Consider the following 23414-nt stretch of genomic DNA (forward strand, 5'->3'; position numbering starts at 1 on the left):
TTGAAGGCCATTCTAAGACTAGAACTGGTTTTTTTCTTTTCCCATATTTTTCTAAATGCCTAACACAGCACAGCTTTGACCTTCTAATGCACAAACAAAATTATTGAAATGGAATTGATTCTACACTATATGTGGAAAAGATATTTAATTGTAAAATAGAAAAAGTAGGCCAAAGTACAGTTTTAAGGGTAATTCTTCAGTGTACAGTATAGGTAAACTAGACTTTTTGCTTAAGTTTATATAAACAATTCCATAAAAGCAGTGAAACATGAAACATCAAAGCAAAGCACAAAGAGTTTTTATCTTACAAAAAAGGAATCTGCACAGTAGTTCAAAATTTAATGTAACATAGCACTGAACAATCTTAAGGCAGCTCAGTCTAAGCACAGGACTAGAAGCCAGGAACTCCTGAGATCTCTTCCCAGGTCTACCACAGATTCACGTGGTCTTGGGCCAGTCATTTAACACTCCTTGTGTTGCATTTATACCAGTTATAAAAACAAGACAGTAACACTCACTTACCTGCCTCAGGCAGTACAGTAAGGGTTCTCTGAAAGGTTTTATAATGCTCTGAAGATGTAACGTGCTATATAAATCCTAAGCATAATAGATCACTGCACAGACACACACAGATACAGTATCACAGTGAAGAACAATGATGCTAGAAAAGAAAAGCATCACTACAACTTAAAAATAATTACCTGTCCAATTGCATAATTAAAATGCAAAAGTCTGTTTAGAAAAAATGTATCACTGAAATAATTTCAAGGCTATTGGGGAAAAGAGATCAACAGGAATAGTCTAAAAAAACTACTATTTGTGTTCCAGTGGAGACATTCTTTTCTGTTCCTTACCGACCTTCAAAACGTTTGTACAGGAAAACTGTAAGACAGAAAGTGAAGTTTCAGTGTCTCCACTACCACATTTTAAATTGCCTCTAATATGTTAATTGAGATTTTTTTCTTCTTTTTAGTTACAAATTACATTCTTCCAGCAAATATACCATCTACAGTAAAACTGGCTGCTAGCTTACTTCAAGTAACCTATAAGCTAAACATTTTTCTCATAATTTTTCTCATCTTTGCTGAAAAATACCTATGCAAGATGTATGAGTAGAAATTATAAAAACATGCAGCATATGTACAAACTGAAAGTTTAAAAAATATTAGCTTCATATACATGTAAATCTACCTGGGTATATCTGAAATTAAATATAAAAATTTCACCGCCTAAAATAAAAAAAAACCAAAAATGGTTTTCAGAGAATCTGAGACAACTACTTAAAGCTGTACAAAGATTTCCACCAGGAAATGTCTTATTCAGAGAATTTTAAGTTGTTATCATGTAGAAATAGCTGTTAATTAATTTTGTCACATAATTAATTTTCAAGTTGTCAGCTTAAATCAACAACATCACCCTTAAAACTGTTCTGTTTTTCAGAAGTTAGATTCATACTAAAATCAAAAATTTCACAAAAACATTGGCTTCTCATGTTTCTGGATCCCTTCAAAAAGATTTATCAACTCATTTTGAAACTGTAAAAAAAACAACTATTTACAGTATTTCATTTTAAATACTTTGCACAATTTCTAAATTCAGAGTTTATGTTACAAGAAATCCACCAGAGCTCACGGCTTAAAGTCCAGTTATCAACTTGTAGCATCTTCTATATCATGTAATCCTGGGTCTGTACCTATACAGTGTACAGTTCAAGATTGTACTGCAGGTTTTTGAAATTAACAGGCTTTGCAGTATGTTCATGCTTTATTAAACAGCTTCTTTATTAGTCTGGAGGCGGTTCATTGCCTCTAACTTCTGCCGATAGGCTTCTGCTTCTTGTTCTTTCTTTAGAAGCTGCTGACGATACTTTTGTGCTTCTCTGTTTGCCTCATCCAGCTGTTTCTGAAGAGTTTCTCTTTCCTATTAGAAACAGAACCAGCAATATTTTGTCAAACATGCATTAAGTACAAGTTAAAATGGCATATACTTTTTCTTAATGAGCATCAGGTAGAAACTTGAGTTCTTACTCGGGCAAATCTATAAGAATGCTGCTCTGCAAATTAAACATCAACTATCACAGCAGAAAACTCCCCACAATAAGGCTTCAAGGGTAAATACAGTAAACCTAAGTTTCTTTAGCTGCAAAGATACCAAGCACATCTTCATGGAAAAAGAGGGAAATAAAAATGTAAAAACATGGTAATTAAACACTAGCTTAGTATATGAACATTTATCCAATGATCCAGTTCCATTTGTCACCCTTTTTTCTTCATTTTAATTCAGCTTCTAATAGGACTGGAATCCAATCTATCAGGATTGCCCCTTTCTGTTGTATTTTTAAATCTAACAGTATAATCCAAACCTGTTACCTAACAGCACCTAACAGCTGCCTATTAACTGAAAACACACATAACTTGTTTCTAAGGAAAGTGAACTGAAATGATTGACATTACACAAACCAGACATCACATTTGTATTAATTAACATCCATTTAGCTAGATAAGCTTTTTGAGCTCAAAAGGAGTAACTTATGGCTGCATCCTGCATACAAGTTCATACAAAATGGTTTCCAAGCAAAATAGTATGGGAAATGGCACTTTCTATGAAGCTGCCATAGGAACTAAGGAGAATGTATTCTGCCTCCAGTGACGCAGGTACTCTGATTTTATTTGATGCTGCACTGAGCCCAATTGAAAAAGCAATTTGCTTGGAAAATATATTTGGTTTGATCTTCAATCGAATACTATTTCATTAGAGTGCATCATAAGTAAGGTAGTATTTCATTTCTATTCATTCTACCTTAGTTCTTAAGCAGCCACAGGAAGGAGGTTCTCAGAGAAGCAAGCTAACTCCTGGAAAACCAAAAATCTTTATCTAAAAATTGAAGACCAGTGAAAATAAGTTGCCTTTTCACCTTACTCCCATCCCAGCAGTTCAGTATCAAATTGTCATTTAACACCTCAAACAGTTGTTAAAACTTTCTCCCTCCACACCCCCCGTAACAACATCCCTATTCTTCACCTCCTTGATGCACTCACATATTTTCATGGTCAGAGCCTGAAAATACAAAATACTCTGCCTCCCTGCTACTTGGTACTGTTTGCAATACTTGTCACAGTCACATTAGCAGTCACATGCTGTGCTGAATGTGCTGGAATATAATGACATAGGTGATCAGATCAGTGCTAACAGCAGCATCTGCATAGCAAAAACAACAGGTGAGGGAGAGATGTTATTAACAAGTTACAAGGATGAGCTGCAATACAGAACAGAACAAACTCCATTAAGTGCAACCTGATTTTACATAAGGCTTTTAGGGCTGAAGGAAGCCAGCTAGGGGTTTTGCTTCATTTGGAGCATATGCTAATAAAATGATCTGATATTGCTTACTTATTTGAAAAGGAAATTCAGATTTCACCTCTGAAAATCTGGATTCTGCTTTTTTTAGTAACATCACGAATGGCACACAGTTCTGGGATATATGGAGCTGGACATTATCCATCTCATAAATTTGTCACATAAAAAAACTTAAATATACTGCTGGCACAAAGCTGCTCTATCTACTGGGCTGCAGAAGAGTAAGAACCACCAGCAGCTCACTGGCCAGTGGTTCTGCAGTGTGCTACAAAAAGTAAGGAACTGCCACTATTACAGAGAGTGTGGAGACTACAAACACTTGGGGGTGCAGAGGTTCTAACATCACATCTTATGAGTATTTCCCACAAAAGACAGAAATGGAGCCACATATCCATAAGGAGTTTTACACACGAGGGAAGGAATAGGAAAAAAAAAAAAAAAAAAAGTCTTGGTGCAGAGACAAGAAAACAAAACCAGTATTTAGCTGACAGCAATTCAAAGCATGTAGATTAGTCCAGCAACTAATAGGTGTGGTTGTTAGACAGTCACAGTCCTAATGTAAACAGAATGAGTTAAGAAACTGAGGTTAAGTAAACTAAATTAGGGAGTGGAAAGAAAACAAGGCTTCTGGAGGAGAACACAGATCTACAGTGGACTGAACAGTGAAAACTGGATCCTTAACTTTGATATCTGGGATAGGAAGTTCTATTAATTTCATCAAGTCCAGAAGGTTTTAGAGCACAACTGAAAGTGCTCTAATTATCTGAAGTCCTTTTGTATCAGTATAAAAACCTACTCAAACAAAAATGAGAAAAAATTTAAGAATCAAATTGGGCAATCCTAAGTTCTCTTGAGAAATCTCCTATTTTATCAGGGAATTTTCACCATTACATGTAACTTTTTCTTAACAGTCTATGTACTTACAGTAAGAGCAGCCAAGCATTCTTATTCAACAATAGAAAAAGCACATTAAGTTAAAAATAATTAATTTATAATTTTTAATTTTTTTTTTAAATTTAATGGAATCAATGTCCTGGTTATAACAAAAAAAAAGCAACATGGGAAAGACAGTCAAATTCAAGAATGAAAATAAAAATCATGGCATGTTAATGAATTATGCATGAAAATGAAAAACAGTATGTGTGTGACAGGGGTTTTCTGCTGCCATCCTATGTTTAAAATATCAAAGTGTTTAGGAAAACTGCTACCACTCCTCAAAATGAGCTAAAGCATCTGAACCTAACAGACTCAAAAGAGAAATTTAAAACACCACCACTGCAGTTTTAGTCATTTACAATACTATCACAGGAAAGTTTGTCACTTCAGATGAATGAGATGATGTTCAACTCAGATTTGCAAACTGCAGTTAACTGTTCATATACAATATGAATTTAAAAGAGCTGAGGAAAGCACTCAGCCTTGAATCAACTCGTTATAATGACACAGATGCATGAAACACCAGTGAGGCAAAGAAGCCAAACAATAAAGCTTTTCTACATTAAAAAAATAATTTAATGAGGAGGGGTCCCACTCCCTCCAAGTTCAAGCATTTACACAACTTCCTATGATGACAAAGTTTGAAGTGAATTGACTTGAATGCACTTCTTTAATGTCCCTCTTTACCAAATTGTGGGAGCAGCATTTCCAGTTGTACAGAGAGGGACAAAGTCTATCATCCAAACTTACACTTAACAGTAACAAAAAATTACTCATTTTTACCATCTAATTTTGATATTTGATAAGTGTCTTTAAAATACATTGAAACTGGCAACCCCCTTAAAATAATTATTTGTACTGCTATACCAGCTATCTCCAATTACAAACAGGTTAATTTATTCCTTAACTAACCTAGATCTTCTTTTCCTGCATCTAACAGAATTATTAAAATACTTAAGGAAATGTAATTTCCTTTAGGAATAATTCAGGCAGATGTTCAGAAGTGTGAACAAAAGAAATGCTTTTATTGCAACAGTCATACATTCTTTAAAAAAATGCAGCAAGAAAATTTCAACTGTCATGCTAAGCTTTAATGACCACAGAGCTGCCAAGGCCAAAGTATTTGAAGTGACAACTTAGGGACAGGGAAAACAAGTGATGGTGGTAATTATTGTTATTAGACATGGATAACATGTAACACAATGTACAATAAAAAGAACTCAGGCACATTTCAATAATATGAACAGAAGTTGGAAAATACAATATTTGATAAAAGAAATACCATGGCTTTGACAAAATGAGAACTAGTCAAGGCAGACAGTAATTTTCATAAACTTTTGATCAAAATTGGTCAGCAAAGAAGAATGAGATGGTTGTCCTATTGTAAATAATATTAAAAAAGCTACAATTTTAACTTGAACACCTACATCTATTTGTCATATACAAAAAAAAAAAACCAAAACAACTCTCTCAATGTTGTTAGGTCTTTTGTACTACAACTTAAAAAGCAAACAGGATGATGTGAAGATGTCTAACAGTAAACTGCTCCAGAATTTAAAAGAAATAGTAAAAAAAGGGGATGGGGCAGATAAAAATTGACAAACACAGAATCTTACTGTTTCACATTTCCAGCTCACAGTTATCTGGGTATCATGAATGGAAAGGAAACTGCTAAAAATATGATCTTACAATCAGGACAAGCATATGGTCATAGCAGAAAGATGAGGGTACAGTCCTCTCATTCACTGCTAGCGGAAAGACTCGAGTTACTCGATAATGTATCAGCACCTCGTATTAAAATCTAGCTAGTGATCTTAAAGGAAAACAAAAAAAAAATTAAGTTACCATATAGTTAAACAAGTGTTACTGTTACATGCATGACCAGAAGATGAAGGAAACAGCCCTCCTACATTATTTTTACAACAACGTTGTAAAAGATAAATTCCAGTAACAGGGGAGATGGAACAAGTTATTATTTCACACACTTCATCCTGTGGTAACAGAGAAATTAAACTATAGGAACACCATAAAAACACACAACCAGATATTCAGTGCTAACCACTCTGATTAGCACATATCACGTAATATACTCCTTACTTCTATTTCTGCAGACTCCACACGATTTTCAACAATCTCAATGCACTGTCTCTTCACTGGTGGTTCTTCACTTATCACAGTTTCTTCAGCAATGTCTGTTGCTGGGACTGTTAATACTGAAAACATATTTGTACATATAAATACATTTACTTCAAACAGTTTTTTACTATGTAATATTAATATAATGATGTTACTTTGTTAGCAGCAATAAATCAATTAATTATCCCTTATTAAAACACAACCTAATAAAATGCACTATAAAGTCAGCACAGTGAAAATTAACTGAAAACTCTAGATGCTTGTATATTACCAGAGAATCTTAAAATTCTTTGTTGTCAAGGTCTACAATAGATAGCATACATAGATATGCTTTCTGAAGTATAGTTGCAGTCTGGAGTCTGGAGTATAGCTGCAGTTTTTTCACAGAGTAAACAGATAAAGAAATAAACAGAAACAGACAAAGAATTACACCCCTTACCCGTTGGTCAACTTCATAACTTATGAAGCAGACCAAATTGTTTATAAGATTGCTTAAGCAAATACTAAATAAAAAAATTAGGTTTGATTTTGATTAATTAAAACTTCTTAGGTAATTAAATATCCAGTAATTATTAACACTGGAGGAAAAAAAATAAGGGTCTAAAGACATTTCCTAATTCACTCATGCAACCATTTGGCAAATAAATGCTGTAAATGGCTCTTCATTTACTACCTACACCCATCCATGGTTTCTGATAACCAGCTGTACTTTTTCAAACAAACTGTGAATCAAATTGTCTCAAATGTACAGCTCTTTAAGCTCCACACTGGGAATCCTCCTGAAGAAAACAGAGAAGGAATCTGTTTTGTCCAAATAGTGGCAGAGCACCTTTAAAAAAAACCACTGGAAATACACATGTCACAAAGTAGCAGGACACTCACAGCTTCCACAAAGTACATAAGGCCCGACAGGACAATTTGTGCCACCCTGGCCTCACTGGTTCTGCCACCATTACTCTAAAACCTCAAGCATGTAAGATTTGGATTTTGTTCTGTTAAAAACACACTCCATGGGGCTTGCACCTGATTTCTAAACCCAAGCTTCACCTCCCCACAGTATTTCCAGTAAGAGCAACAGCATAAGCGTTGGAAGAAGGCTTTTGTTTTACTCTGCCTTCTAAGTTTTCATAACAAGTGTGCAAGATTTGAGCTTACTGAAGGCAAATCAAGTAGTTACCACTTTTCCCTTATACATCCCATTTCTTCTCCATATAGTTCAGTAACTCTTTCATTCTTCCTCCCAATGCAGAGTCAGCTGACGTGTGGGCAATCCAGTGAACTGCAGTAGCTCATGTGTCTGAGCCTTTTGCAGTATAAGCATTCAAAGAAGTATTTAAACTGATTATTACACAATTGTCCAAGCTATTTGCACCTAACAATTCATTATTATTAATATAACTGAAACAGTTTCTCAAACTTGAACTGTACAAGTTTTCACTCACCTTGCTGTCCATCTGGCATGGTCACAATGATTGGTTGCCCTATTCCACTGGTTGGAATTGAATGCAGATTACCAAGCTGAATGCCATCTGTAACTATGGTAATCACTTGCTGACCTCCAGAACTCACTACTTGCTGAATAGCACCATCCACGGATTCTGCAGTCACAACCTCTTCTGTGGCCACAACTATCAACAGATTAGGTAAAGGAATTAAGTCAATTCATAAATAAAGGTTTATTATTTCAAATGCATTTTGGTACAGCTGAGAAAAAAATTTCTTTCACATCTTTCAAATTCCACATATATAGTTCTGTATTCTATCTATAAATCAAGGTAAGCCAAAGGAAAACTACATTCAGAACTACAACACATACCACAGCTTGCACTATGCACTGTAACTGGGGCCTCACATTCCCAATCTTATTTTTAAAACAAGAGCAAAGAGCAAGATCAATAGTAGCACAATCAAAGAATTTCAAGTAGACTAACTCTATTTTATTTTCAATTTGTCAGAGTAAAAGCAAAGCCTTTGATTTAAATAGCAGTAGAGTGCTGTCTATCTACAGAGAAGAAATTAAACCTCTATAGCCTGTGTTGTGATGCTCGAGATGAGAGAAGATAGATAAAACCCTGAAGCTTTCATCTTTTAAGTTAATTACAATATAACACACAAATAATGACTAGACTCATTGCTTCATGAAGATCTTTATGTTCAGAGATCAATATACTATAGCACTGCTTAAATATTCAGAGAGTGTTTATTCAGGAAGCCAAAACAGTAAGTCCTACATGAGTAAGTGCTGCTGAATTGAACTTGATTTGGCTTCCAATTACAGGCTCAGCAGTAAGAGAGATCACTTTCACACACATACAAAAAAAATCCAAGTTGAAAGTGCCAATACTAGCTGCTGTGGCAAAGAGCTCCAACCTTTGACTTTCAAACTTATTGTTGGGCTTCTGGAAAGAAACATTAGGACTTGTGCAGACCTTGAAAGAAAAACGGAATTTTTTTCTAAAAAGAAGTTATTCTACAGAAAAGAAAAATAGCCCCATAAATATAGTGCTTATTACTTCCTTGCTCTCCTTCCATATCTAAATCCATATAATCATTAGTTACCACACTACTTCATATGCTGAAGGGAAACTGAAGTAATTTAAAACAGCAGTACCACTATTGTCAAGAATCTCTGTATTAATGTGCTTCCCTTTCTTCTGCAGTGTGTGTAGGGGGAGAACACATGCAGTAAGACACATGCCTAATTCCAACACTCCAAATGCACGTCTCAAATAAGATTTTTCTCTAATCCAGCTCCGAGTTCCACACATTCATTATGCACCACATTTTTATCTAACATCCATGGCTTCATATATACTTCATTAGAGTAGTAATTTTAATATGTCTGACTCTATTCAGTTCCACTAAGAAGCACTTTCTTTCTTTAGAAAAATTGTGGTTTTAACTGTAAAAATTTACTAACTTTACCTTTATCTCTTCTGCCTAGTTAACTTGGAAAAAGAAAAAACCAAAACCAAACAAGACAGAAACAACATAAAAGAACCTAAGTGCTTTGTCCAACTTTATACAGTCTCAAAATACAAGAGCCTTACAAGGTAAGAGACAAAACCAGAATTCTCAGTCCTACAGTTTTTGAGACTATTTATAAATGGATCTTCTTCAAGCTGGGTACAAAGTGAATGATGGAGCTTTGGTGGTGGTGTTTTGGTTTGTTGTTTTTTCTTTTCTTGAAGACACTACTGATGAGGAGGTGACAGAAAGCTGATTTTGTATTCCTTACACTTTACAAACTACTTAAGGAGCCTAGGAATTAAACTGCAGATAGTAACATGCTGAAAGGTTGCCTGCACATCTACATAATAACCAAAGCAGAACAACTAAACTGAACAGGAGGTTTAGATATGATGCAAACTGCATTATTGAAGGTTGGAAGCTATTGCATCAAGACTTCAAGCTTATTCCTTTCTGCCTGTCATCTCCTGCCTCCTCTCTAATAGTTTTTGTCTTCAGCAGTTTACCAACATGCAATGTAGGTTACACTATGGCTGCAAAGGTCGTGCTATGAATCATGAGAACAGTGAGTTACCAAAGTCTACTACTGAGTCCTGGATACACATTTAATGCTCCTTAATCCCATGTAATCCCTTCTTAAATTTCTTTCTCCTACAATTAAGATCTGAGCTTCACTGAAATATATTAATTGACTGAATAGATCAGCAGCTTATTCTGTAACAAAAGGCACTGCATTCTGGTTTTGAATCATACACTTCCACTTGCAATATTTAAATGTCATAAAATTGTATAGCAATACTTAGATGCTACTTTGAGAAGTAGCAGAGGGTAAGAGCCATAATAAGAAATCCTGCAGGACATCAAAATAGTTAGGATGAAAACTCAGTTATATGCTGGGATGCAGCTGTCGTGCCAGAAAGTCAGAGAACATATTTCTTCTACGTTTTCAGTGAAAATTGTGTCCTTAAGAATTGTGTTATCTGTAAAGCTGAATTCTGTGTGAATTTTTTAAGTACCAAAGACTTCGGTCACACAAAGTGTCTCAGTTACGTAAAATTTATCATCCATTACAAAAAGAAAAAGCAAAAAAGGCATTTCTTTAGAAACATGTTCATAAAAATGCAGGTTACTATAAGCATCATAAATCCTTGATCAACAGAAAGTTGTTATCTCCATCTTGCTATGTATCACATCACCAATCAGTGAAATAGGGCTACAGCGCTACACAGCACTGTAGAAAATTATTATAAATCCTAAATGGACAAACTGCACAGTAAGACCAAATATTTTTGTGCCTTTTGGGTAAAAGGTTTAAGAAAGCTACTGACAAAGTATATGCAAAGAATATGGGAGGACCATTTTCCAACATTTAACAGAAAAAAGCATTTGAAGAAAATATTCTCCCACCAAACACAACTAGACTGTATGAAGCCCAAGATGTAAATTCAATACCCTGAATTATGCTTGCTTGCAACAAGATAAATATGCTACCCACATTCAGCCCAGAAATACCAGAAATCTTATTAAGAAATAATTGTACATATGAATCTGGCAACCTTCCAGATGAAACAAAAAATTTTGTTCATGCTGAAAAAAGGAAGGAAGATTGTAATATCGTTTCTGTATAAACTGTTATCTACAAAAGCACCAGTTATGTACTTTTAGTTTATTAAATGAGGTTGAATGACTTAGCTTTCTCACCTGGTGTTTCTGAAGAATTGGACAGTGGAGCTGATGCTTCTGCTAAAGCTGCCAACGTGGCTAATACTGATGTTGATGAATTCCCAAACTGTACAGCCGACACTCCTGTTTCATCTAGTAGGATGAATAAAAAAATAAGTTAGCTAACAAATTTAAAACCAGGGAAGTCCCTTTTTTTATTATTCTTATATGGAAGCTTCTAGCACACTCACTGATCTCAGCAACTTTCTGCTAAACCGAAGTGCTACTCTGGAGACAAGTTTGTTAAGCAAATACAACTTCTGATAATTTGCCTCTGTGAAGACTGTTAGTTTATGTCCCTAGATCCTTACAACACAAAAACCACTGAAAAAGAACATGGTAACTACTCTATCCTTACCACTGCTTTTCCTTAAGCCTCTTCAGTAAGTGGTGAAAAATCAATTAAAGTAGAAAATCCCAGTAGCTTTCCTTTAGGCATCTAAATACCTGTTCCATTTGATGTATTTGCAGAAGATACCAGACCTGTTAGGTTCACCACTCCTCCAGGTCCAATGATGAACTGCGGTGTTGCCGCGTGTATCGTCACAGTGTCCGGGCTCTCCGGATTCGTATTGATTTGGTTCTGCATTGCAATCTAGAAGACACAGATAATGACATAATTCCAATTATAGGTCTAAGTTAGTTATTTACCTTGTAAGAACCTGAATTATTGCACATTCCACTGAAACAGGGAGGATCTCCTTCATACCCATGCAACATACACATACCATGTCACATCCTACATTCCATGTAAGCACATGAGTAACATTTTTTAATGTCTGAAATCTAAAGACAAGAAGTCTCTTGAACTTAAAGAGAATAATGACATACTGCTACTTCTCCACAACATTCACTATAAACAAAGAAGATCAAATGAAGACAAAGCCCTTTTTCAGAAGTACTAGCTGAAGTACATCTAAATGTACTCCAAAATGGAGGTCTGAAGAACCAAGTCTACCAGGGGCCACGCCATGAAAATTGGCTCCAACATCTTAGTGATTGCCATGAATTGTAGGTGGCATCCTTCTTTTGTTTGCCTTCAGATTATTATTGACTTTTATTTACTATATTCTTTCTGCAATGAAGACAAGGCTAGATGAACAGACCAGAAGTTTAAACAGTTCAAGATGCAGGGCAACAAAAGACTGACACAGTGGCAGAATGTTGTTTTGTTTGCTTTCTATTATTTTCTCAATAATGCTTAGGACTTAATTTGCCTTCAAGAACACTACTGAACAGTGAGCAAACAGTGAAAAATATCTATTATAATTCAAATCTCAGTCACTCCTCCAACAATTCAATCCTAGTTTTTCTATTCAGGAAAAATTGCCATCTGTTATCTCAGATCATTAGGAAACTTAATATCCATCTATAAAGCTAACTGAACAGCACAGTATAGACAAAAAATGTTGTCAAGAGTAGGAAGTTTTACACCTTTCTTATGAAGACTCCATCTTGTTCTGTGCACTACAACATTCAAATTTAAGAAAATAAAGGATACTTAACCTTGACTTTGTAGGTGGTGAAAATGCTCTTCAGCCACCTAATATTTACTAACATTCATCTCATTTTCATGTCATGAACTAGGCTGAAGTTTAGCATTATCAGTCAACAAACAGGCTCAGAGACGACACATTAGAAGATTAGCTTATCCCATATGTAAACAAGTACTTTGCAGCACATTCCCTTAACATAATGAATTAAAGGTTACCTGTAGTATTTCTGCAAGGTCTTCATTTCCATTGTCTACTGCAATATCTAATGCTGTTTTGCAAAATTTACTCTGAGCATGGACATCTGCTCCATACTTTATTAAGAGTTCAACAACTTCTTGGTGGTTATGTTCAGTAGCCCAGTGAAGTGCAGTCATTTTGAGCATGTCCTTCGCATTGACATCAGCACCATGCTAGAGACAAGATCATTGTATGAACTATGACACTAGAAATATCTCAAATAATGCTGGTTATAGAATTAAGCCCAAAAATGTCATTCTCTAGCAGTAAGTAGTATTTTGAAACAACAATTTACCTGAAGTCACAATGATTTAAAGATAAAATAAGTTGCAGTTTAATAGGAAAACGAAACACCCAACATACACAGCTTAAATACTCTTTATCATTTCAATGTTGGTTTCATTAATAAAAGGAAATTGCAAATATCTGATGATTAACTATTGCAATATGCCCGCCTCCAACAGCAGTCTGTACCTTAAGTAAGACTTCTACTATGCTGGCATGGCCTTCTGATGCTGCCATATGTAATGGAGTTCTGTCCACTTTGGTTCTGGCATCACGACTCACACCTGCTCGCAGCAACACTTCTGTTGTTGAGTAGTGTCCATACTGTGCTGCTAGATGAAGTGGAGATGTTCCCAACTATTACATAAGAGAAAAAAAAGTAACTTTTTAGCAGATGTCAGTATGAATATTTCTTATTCTGGAGCTATCAAACTCAAGTGTCTGGCTACCACTTCAAAATAATTTTCCCTTGCAGTCTCAAGACAAGAAGCTGTCAGGGCTTTTACAGAGTATAAAGAGGAGAAAAAGTTGTGGTTTCAGTTTTTTGTTTCAATAATGACAACACACTAAAACCAGCCCACTGGAAGCAATTTTTTGAGGTCTGTGCTATGTTTTTCAGGCATGGTATTTCAAACTCCAATTCAGCATTGGTCAACAAATTGTACCAACACTGGAAGGGACCTCTGAAAGTTGTTTAAGTCCAATCTCCTGCTCAAAACAGTTATGTCACTAAACAGATTACGGCTCTTAAGGGCTTGTAAATATGCTGGAATTTTAGGTACCTGACCTCCTTATGAACAGATGAAAAAACACACTCCTCCAAAAGACAATTCAGAACTCCTGCACCAGGGAGCTCTCAGCTGTATGTATTAGGCAGTGGAAACTTTCTTAATTCAGACCTCTGACTATACACAATAAATGCAACAACTAGAAGGATGATTGCTGCTTTCTGCCACCAACTATTACAAAGTTCATCTTAAAAGGCACCAGAACAAGCTCATTCACAGTCTGTTACTAAAATCAGTAGGAAGTCATATGAAGAAACACAAGATAATTTTGAATTAGATCCTAGATTATGCGAATACAAAGTTTCACAATGAAACTCACAAAGCTGCCAATATAAATGCTTTATTTTAATAATCCTTTTTTCTTCTTCAGATGAGGAAAGTTAAGAGGATTTAGCAAACACTGCAGAAGTTTTCATTACCCAATCTGTGGTAAAAGGTGCTCCATTTGCCATCAAAATGCGAACTTCATCATCTTGACCTGCCCGTGCAGCTTCTAAAAGTTTCTTTCCCAAATCTACTAGTGACATCTAGTGAAGGACATAAAAGAATATAAAGAATAAGAACATTAATTTTATTTTAAGTACACAAATGCCACTGTATTTTTAATAGTTCTTTCTAAACCACGATGAGTACTTAAAAAACTGGAGTTGATATTTTATCCAAGAGAAGCTTTATTGACTGCAATATGCATCTTGAATATAGACTTAGTTTTGTCAGCCAAACAGAACTGACACTGAAGATTTCAGCATTACAATGCTGTAACCACGGCCCCTGCTAAGTTGTATCAAACTAAATTTAAACTGAACCGAATGCACACTTCTTACAGCAGAAAGAGGTTTAGAAGCTCTCACCTGATTTTACAACCTCCTGCAGCTTTGTCCAGCTTTCTAACAGTACTGCATTGTGGCTATGTCACATGCCCAAAGGTACTACACCTTCACTTATCCACAATATCTAGATGTATTTAAGAGGTACCACTAGGTAAATGTTTTTAGACAGAGATGAAACACAACACCTTTCTGACATCTTGTCCATCCCTATCACTTCATTTTGTTCACTCTAAAATATAATTTCTATATTCCCAACTAAAACCCAAAGCAATAAGCCTACTGTTGTACTATTTAAATCAGATATATGAACTGTCTTCCTGAAAACACATTACTACCTGCTTCAACTGTCTACAGTTACTAGGAACACATTAAGTACACAGAAACTGAGACATGACCAGGATAATAGCCAAAAAACTTTCACATCTCTATATAATCTATAGACAGATGTTCTGTATCACACAGAACACGCAAAACTATATGTAGACAAATGACACCTATTTTTCTGTTGCAACCAAGATTTCTTACATCTTACACCTTTCTAACATCTTTTCACACCTACTCCATTTCATACTTGCTGTTAAATTTGTTCAGGGTAAAGAAAGTTTAAAACTAAACTATAATTCACACTGCTAATCAAAATACATCTTTAATGTTTTAGTCCTATACCTATGTTTTCCACTACCAGGATGCTAAGAAAACACCAGTTTTGTTTCCAGCCACAAGCAAAGTAAAGGCTGTATTACTGATTTAGCAGTTAGAAGGCCAGGCAGCCTGTTTCCTACAAAAAGTTGAGTGTGTCAGTTCAATGAGAAATCCCAATAGGGTAATTTTTACTCTCTTTTCTGAAACATACACTTCTATCACAAACCCAACACATTTAGAAAGTTCCCTGCATTTGACTCCACTGGAAAAATCTGTGTGGTGTATGGCTCAATAAGCTGAAAGCTACTGACTTTGGAAGTAATTAGAAAGGAAGACAAATACTGCAAATGCAGAACTCCAGCATGTATCAGTACAGCCATGAACTGGGACAGATTAGCTCTTTGTCTACAGAACTGACTGCAGGCAGCAATATCTCCTTCACCAAAATAACACTCCATGTATGTCTATCCTTCTAGAACACATGGACATGTTGATTTGTCTCCAGCCACAAAATGGAAGAGGAGAAGGAAGGTGGCAGGAAAGGACAAATATTGACAAGAGGAAAAGGAAGGAAAAAAAGGAGCACAGGAAGAGACAACAGCTGACTCTTTTTCTGTAAAGAGAAACAGCAGAAGACAAACGAGTAAGAGAAAACCTACTATCCCTGTTAAAGGGAGACTTCTAGGAGTAACGATATAAAACAATAAAAAGGAGAAAAAGGGAACTTGGCAAGTGCAGCAGTGAAATGAAGGAATATAGGAATACAGCACTCCCTTTTATGACACCTTTGTTTTTTCTTTTGTCAGGGAGGCAGTGGGGTGCTATATAAGGAGGAAAAAAGCACACTTAGACACACACAGTTTTTCTGGTGGTCTAATACCACCACAGCAAGGTTCTCAGCTCAGAAGCAAAAGGAAAGCTGGAACTTAATGCAAACACTGAAGTTTGGAGGAATTTCAGAAACAACAGCTCATTTTCCTTTTATTTATTTTTATTTAAACAACAGTAGAAAAAATTAACTAATAAAGCCTCTTTTTGGAATTTCAGAATAATTGAGGCTGGCGGGGACCTCTCAAGGTCACCTAGTTCAATCTCCAGTCACACGTGGCCCAACAGGCTCAGGCTGTGCAACACTTGGTCCTGTTGAGTTCTGAATGTCTCTGTGAATAAACATCCCACAACTTCAGCCTTGCTTCACTGTCCAATCACCTTGATGGTAAGAGCTGCTTTCTGTGCACAGCTGTCTCTCTCCACTAACCAAAAAGACAGCCTTGATAGCAAGCATACACTTGATGTCTGTTAGACAACAAAAATAGGTATATTAAATTACAATGTGTATATTTAACAACTACACCTATTCAGAACCACATCCATCCTGGTGAAATAAAATGCAAAACTAAGCAGAAAAAAAAAATCAGTTATGATGGCCTGCAAAACACAAGTCTCATCCTCAGGAAATGTTAGGGACAAACTTAAGCCTGAGTTCAACACCCTTTCAGAGTCTTTCTGAACAACTACTGCTGAAGACACTGTCAGAGTGACAGTCCATCAGCTCTCATTTCAATGTAACCCTAGCAGCACTTTACTGCACTCAGTAATGAAAGTTTCAATCAAGGAAGATAATTCACATTTATTTTAGAAGTGAAGTTTCAGTTCATATTGGGTAATTGAAAGCCTGCAAGGGCCATCTAGTGGAAGAAAGGTGAAAACCAAGCAAAACTACACTGAACTCAAAAATAATATTGCATGTCAATAGCGCACTAACAGCAGCTGAAGAGGCATTTCCAACAAGAATTGTGCACATTTAGTCACTTTTAAACAATGAATACCAGCATTCACAAAATTTCTCAGGAGTAGCCAACCCAAAGCTCACTTCTACTTGTCAGACCATTCCAAGGACCAGAACTGTAAGGTCAGATAAACCTTGAGTAATAAGATGTCCCACACTTTCCTCTCGTACCATTCCTCTGCCAATACTGGGATATTCTGAGAAGGGTCTGCAGTGCCATCGAGTCATAGAATGCCAAGTGGAAGGGATCTCAAGGATCATCTAGTTCAAGCTTTCTAGGTAAAAGTATCATTTAAATGAGGTGGCCAAGCACCCTGTCAAGCTGAGTCTTAAAACTGTCCTGCGTAGCAGAATCAACTACTTTCCTTGGGAGATTATTCCAATGTCTAATTGTTCTCATGGTGAAAAATTTTCTTCTGGAGTCCAATCTGAATCTCCCCAGAATTTTTACCTGTTACTACTCGCCCTTTACATATGAGTTCTTGTAAAAAGGGAGTCTCCATATTTTTGGTAGCCACCCTTTCCGTGCTGGTACATGCCAGTAACATCTCCCTTAAGCCTTCTCTTCTCAAGGCTGAACAAACCTAGTTCTCTCAGCCTTTCCCTATATGTCAGAATTTCCCTTTCTTCCCTTTCCAGAAAAAACTCTACACTGGTCTCTTGAGATCATTTAAGTCACACTACAACAGCACAGTGATATTATCACAAGCAAAGTTCTATATATAGTACAATAAAAGACATTCAAAATGGAAATAATATTCCCATTTCAAAGCAGTACTCAAGTTCTACGTACTACTACTATTCCATGGAGTGCCAGAAATCAACCTGGCTGAAGAGTGTTAGAAGATACACTTCAGTGTTACTTCAGTGTTACTCTTGGCTAGCACAACAGCTGGGTAATGCTTTAGAAAAGGATTCTTCCACACAATAAAAACATCACTGGTTCCAAAATGAAGTCTTGAGACGATTATACATATTCTTATGGCAATCTGAGTGTTTTCAGAGTTCGAACAGCTCCTACACAACTTTGTGAACAAAGTTTTGTCTACACTTGAGTAAACAGGGAAAAGCTTCAGCTGGGTTTGGAGTTTTTAGCACTGAACACTCTTTTTAACTTCCACATTTTATTATTGCTATGTACTCTGTACAGCATCATTAGCCAGATGCTGCAATGAACAGCAAATTAAAAATTACATCAAATTATTATTGCTGGTTTATTTCTGTTCAATAGGAAATCATACTGCTTTTTTGTACTCATCTTCTATTTCAGGTTTTATACATACTGTGAAACTCACTACACCATGCTGTTACCAGAGGGGTATGTAACAGCACTTGACCAGAGTTTGGGGGAAACTGTGTGCAAAATGGGCTATGGGCAGAGGCAGGGGAGCTGAAAATTATGCTGTTTGGCAATGCTGAAGTCCCACGCCACAGCCTACAGACAATAGAACAGCAGTCTGCAGACCAAAGTAAGATTAAATTTGGATTAAAATACTGCAGCACCTTTCAGACTTGAGTCCTGACCCAGGGATCCTGGGTCTAGCCTTTATTCCCCTTCTACCACTGCAGTGGTGAACATCAGACAGTCAAAATCAACAGGCACAGAGCAATTGTTGCTACACACCTGGTAACATGAGAGCAAGCAGCTGCCAGTGCACTTCTGCAAAGGCACGCTCCTAAAGGACACACTTACTTGAGAAGTGCATGGACTGCACCACCACAATTCACTGAAAGGTAACCTTAATCAATATACACCACATCTACAGTAACAATTTGCAATCAGTTCTAAAAACCTCAGAACAAAGTTCCATAAAAATCTAACTGAACAGGCTTCCCTACTGAAGTGACATGCAGCAGAAAAATGCTTGGAAGGCAGATTGAGACCCATCACCTCTCACACCTATTATGTCTGGAAAAAGAATGCCCTTTTCAAAAGGTCTTTTTCTTTCCCCCATTTCAAAAACATCAACCTGATTCCCCAGAGCTGATCTTCTGAAATGCTATCCTACTGATTTCAACAGTGCACAGTATTGCTGGAAATGCAGAATAGCAATTTCTAACTGATTTTATATGCCTAGCCATACCAAGGTCAGGAGTATTAAGTACACAGCATAAACAGTAGCAGTAACTATTTAACTCTTTCATCAATCACTCAGCTTATAACATTATTAGAACTGAAACAACAGGATCACCTTGCTTACTTTTTTTAACATCCTGATGTAGCAGTGCAATACTTAATCTCAGAACAATTCCTCAAAAAAATAATTTCAATTACAGTTTTGATATAATTTAACTGTAATTACAGTGACTCATAAGAAAAAAACTCAAAAAATTCCTGTACTGTTTTCTAAGGGAATCACATCCTTCTAAGCATATGTTGACAACGATTTCACATCATTCTTCAAATCTTAATACAAGTATCATAGAGTATCCACACTCCTATATGACAATGAAAATTACACTCATACATTCATAGCAGTTGGCTTTATTTCCAGCGTTTTCAGTTTTCCTCTGTGTTGTGTTTGTAACTAAAGTCTCTCTAGTTTGTTTAAACAGCAATTTGACCTTCATGTTGGACTATGCATACATGAGATGAGAAAAACCTGGTCTGAGAAGAGAGCAGAAAAGCAAACACTTTGTTGGTTAAGTCTGTCAAGCCTGTATTTATGCAGGTCTGACAATCAGGTTCATACTTTAATTTAAATAGCACCAATCATCTATGTAACTCCATTAAATAATGCAGATGGTAGAAAGGTCTCATCCTTAAAAAAAACACAGATTTGGCCATTATTTCAACAAAATGCAACATGTTAAAAGTATTATGCAAGAACGGTGAACGACTGGCACCAACCAGTGGGCACTGCCAACAAGCTACAAAGTTTTCACAGATAAGTTTGGCACTAAATACCAAAACACTGACATTATGGCAGCTACAGCTGACATGAAGAATCTAAGGGCTTGTGAAGTAGTCGTTGAACTGCACTACAACCTGAAGAGCATGTCTCAGATTAAATGGAACTAGGAAAATATCCTCAAACAAAAATTATGAGCATTTCTAACTAAAGAATCTCTTTTGTTACCAGGAATCTGCCTCAGCTGTCTGCTAGACAGTGTTTCTGTCTAGCACACACGTCCCAAAAAAAAACCTAGAAAAGTTTTCGGCAAAGGATGTGGGTCACAAACAAAAGCCTACACCTACTGTATGCTGATGTATACTCTTACCCTTACACAGCAGATTTATGTAGCCTTACAAATATTTCTTTGTGCCTTCACACTTCAGCTGAACTGCTTGGTCCTACTATAACTTCCGTAGTCATGAATAATTTCTTTGAAAATTAAAGTCCTCCAAGGTGTGCATTCACAACTTTTTGCACATTTAACTCTAATATGCAGTACTTGCCGTTAAAGAAAAGCTACTTAAATAAGCAGGTTAAATGACAACATAGAACTGCTTTAAGTTAGAAACTCGAAGCACGCAAGACTTCCCACAGGGGAATTCACCAACGTGCTACCAGACAGCTTCTCACCAACAGAAACTACTTTCGACCACTAGGAAAGAAAACAGAAGTAACACATCTTGTCCCACGTTTATGCTCCCATCGTACTCTTTTTTATTAAGAGTCCAAATCAAGAGTCACAGCCTCCGGGTGAGGGACACGGCAGTGGGGGAAGCGCTCTCCTCGCACCGAAGCTGCCTCTCCTCAGGGCACCTTTGGCGCCAAGCTCGGGCACACACCTCCGCCACCCGGGGAGCGCCGGGCCGTGACAGGAACCGGCCATCCCGCTCCACGCGAGGTCCGTGACCGTCCCCACACGGACCACACCGGGCTGCCCGGCAGGAAAGAGAAGACGCGGGACCAACCGAGCCCCGCTCTGCCCCTCAGCGCCTGGGCCCCTCGCCTGCCGCGCCGCGCTCGCCAGGGCCTGCGGAACAGCGGCGGGAAAGGAGCCGCCCCGGGCGGGCGCGGGCACCCGGGCCCCCAGGCGACCCGTCCCCTCGCTCCGCCGGCCGCACGGCGGCCCCCACCCCCGACACAGCCCCCGACCCCGGCGCAGCCCCTGCCCCACAGGCCGCGCCCTGCGCCCCGCGGGCCGCCCAGGCCGCCGCCGCGGCCCAGGCCGCCACCGGCGCTGCCCGCGCCCCCCGCGCGGCGGGGTCCCCGGAAGGCCGGCCAGTGCGCCCGCTCTCCCCAACAGGAAATCCTGGCTGGGCTGGGCGCTGCGGAGGGAGCCGCGGCGCCGGGTTCCGGGGGAAGTGGAATTATTTTTTACCAGCGAAGAGATCAACTTCCACATCCGGTAACAGGGCCCTATACAAAGGCGCAGACTGACCTGGAAAAGCTTGGCCGGCCCAGGGGGGTGAGGGAGAGACGGGGCGCGGGGATGGGGCCTTACCGTGCTGCCGGCCCGACCGTCGCCGCCGCGACAACAACCAGGGGCGCCGGAGGCCGCCGCTCATCGGCGCCCAAAAGCCCCACACAAAAGTCCCCGCTGCGCGTGGCGGAGGGACACGGCGGGCGGAGGGGAGGGGCGCCGTTCCGCGCAGCGCTGCCCCGCCGCCAGCCCGCGCCCGGGGCCAGGCGGTGGGGGCCGCCGGCGGGCAGGGGGTCGAGGGGCGCTGGGCACTTACCATGGGGTGCAGGTATTATCTTATTACACAAATATCCCCGACAAAAGGGGCTCGGCGGAGGGATACGGCCTGCGTGCTACTTATCGCGCATGCGCGGCGGCGCCGGGAAAGGCGGGGGAAGCGGGGACTGGAGGGGCCCGCCATGTTCCGTCCTGCTTCCCGCCCGGCGGGGGGGGCAGGGCTCTGCCTGCTCTCCCGGTCGCCGCCCTCGGCCGGGGGAGGCGAGCTGTGCTGGGCTTGGAGAGCCGCCCTAAAAGCTGTTCAAGGAATAAGGGGATCGCGATTCAGCACGCTGGGCTTCTTCGGGCTTTTTTCGCTACAGGATGGCGGGGGTTGCTCTTTTCCCCTCGTGGCTGATGGGATTCCCGAGTGTGCTCCCAGGAGAGGGTGCTCTTACTGAGCAAGGTTTTTCCTGCCTTGGTTCCCCCCTGGTTGGGGCTTTAGCTACGCTATGGGATCATAGATCAAGGATTTGATAAAAATGGCAACTTCAAAATGGTCCTAGGGTCTCGCTGCTCTGTTGGACAGCTCTGGACCTGACATCCCAGCCTCTCAAAGGTTTTCCCAGTTTTGTTTCAATAGTGCAAAATGATCACATTTGCCACAAAGCTACCCCAAGTCACAGATCTGGTACTACTGTAAACCATAGATCCCATAATCTACATCCTTCAGGAAAATGTATCGGTCACAACATTCTGCTCTTATTTCGGAGATCATGATGCCTATCAGGTATCCTTAATCAGATGAATACTTGTAACAGCATTGTTTACAAATCCATTGGATTTTTGCCCTTGCTTTGGAGCAAATACAAGTAGCCAGATTCCTAAGAGTGAACATCACCTCACCGATACCACAGAGCTGCATTTTTGAGTCACTGATGAAACAGACCCACTCGGTCCAGGGCACAGAACCGCGGTTCCCATGTGGTGCAGCAGCGCAGCGCTCCTGGCTGAGAGGGACACCCGCGGGGCTCACGCCACCCCATCTGACAGAACTCTGCTTCTTGCAGTATTTTTAATTTGAGTTAGGCAGGGAGGAATTATCCATGCACTTTTTGGAATGCCATTTCATCTTCCTGGATACGTTATCTCCAGGCTCAGGGCCTGTTGACTTATTTTTTCTCGAGTGATCAGCCAGAAGGCGGCACCACAGAACAGGTCCAGGCACCCGCTTTCGGGGTTGTCATTTGTCACCAGGGCATGGGAACCTTAAATCCAGCCTTGATCACATTTCTTTTCCACTCTTTGAGCGTGTCTCTCAACAAGCGTTTGTCCGTATTACGGGTTTTCATTTACACAGTAGCAGTAGATGCAGAAAACACGATGTCCTCACAGGCATGCACTGACAAGCAGGACTGCCTGGTGGTGGTAGCTGCAGTGCTACAGAAAGCCAAACATCCTGTATCATTGAAAATCTCCAGAGGTGAAGAATGCAGTCTGCATTAGTTCACTAGCACTGTACAAGAGATTTTATTGTTAGAATCACAACTTCTGTCTTTAATAAAAATGATCATCTACTGTGTGGGGTTTTTTTTAAAGATTCACAACAGAAAGCTATTTGATGTCAAATGTAGGCAAGTAAAAACACATTTCACAT

At 38.9% G+C, this 23414-nt stretch overlaps 1 protein-coding gene across 6 annotated transcripts; it reads right to left on the bottom strand.

Moving 5' to 3' along the window:
• Positions 1–130: 130 nt before the first annotated feature.
• GABPB1 (GA binding protein transcription factor subunit beta 1) lies at positions 131–21996 on the bottom strand. Of its 6 annotated transcripts, none has more exons than XM_071754466.1 (9): positions 21819–21996; positions 14347–14454; positions 13329–13496; positions 12833–13027; positions 11605–11716; positions 11101–11214; positions 7872–8057; positions 6391–6506; positions 131–1920 (listed from the first exon to the last, which is right to left on the bottom strand). In XM_071754466.1, the coding sequence occupies exons 1-9, from the start codon at positions 21819–21821 to the stop codon at positions 1768–1770; spliced, it is 1155 nt and encodes a 384-aa protein (XP_071610567.1). In that variant the 5' UTR covers positions 21822–21996; the 3' UTR covers positions 131–1767. The 6 variants fall into 6 exon arrangements, with proteins under 6 accessions (XP_071610567.1, XP_071610562.1, XP_071610568.1 ...); XM_071754461.1 differs by having other exon boundaries at positions 11569–11716; positions 21819–21953; XM_071754467.1 differs by lacking the exon at positions 21819–21996 and adding an exon at positions 21584–21767.
• Positions 21997–23414: the final 1418 nt, after the last annotated feature.

Source organism: Heliangelus exortis, chromosome 11 (genome assembly GCF_036169615.1).
Source record: "Heliangelus exortis chromosome 11, bHelExo1.hap1, whole genome shotgun sequence".
NCBI classification, from domain to species: domain Eukaryota; kingdom Metazoa; phylum Chordata; class Aves; order Apodiformes; family Trochilidae; genus Heliangelus; species Heliangelus exortis.

Excerpts from the sequence above, each read along its gene's own strand:
- GABPB1 (XM_071754461.1), bottom strand. Across the intron at positions 11,717-12,832 it reads ACCTTGCAGAAATACTACAG|ATTGCAATGCAGAACCAAAT; the intron begins GTAACCTTTAAT and ends TGTGTCTTCTAG. Across the intron at positions 1,921-6,390 it reads TGGAGTCTGCAGAAATAGAA|GAAAGAGAAACTCTTCAGAA; the intron begins GTAAGGAGTATA and ends TGTTTCTAATAG.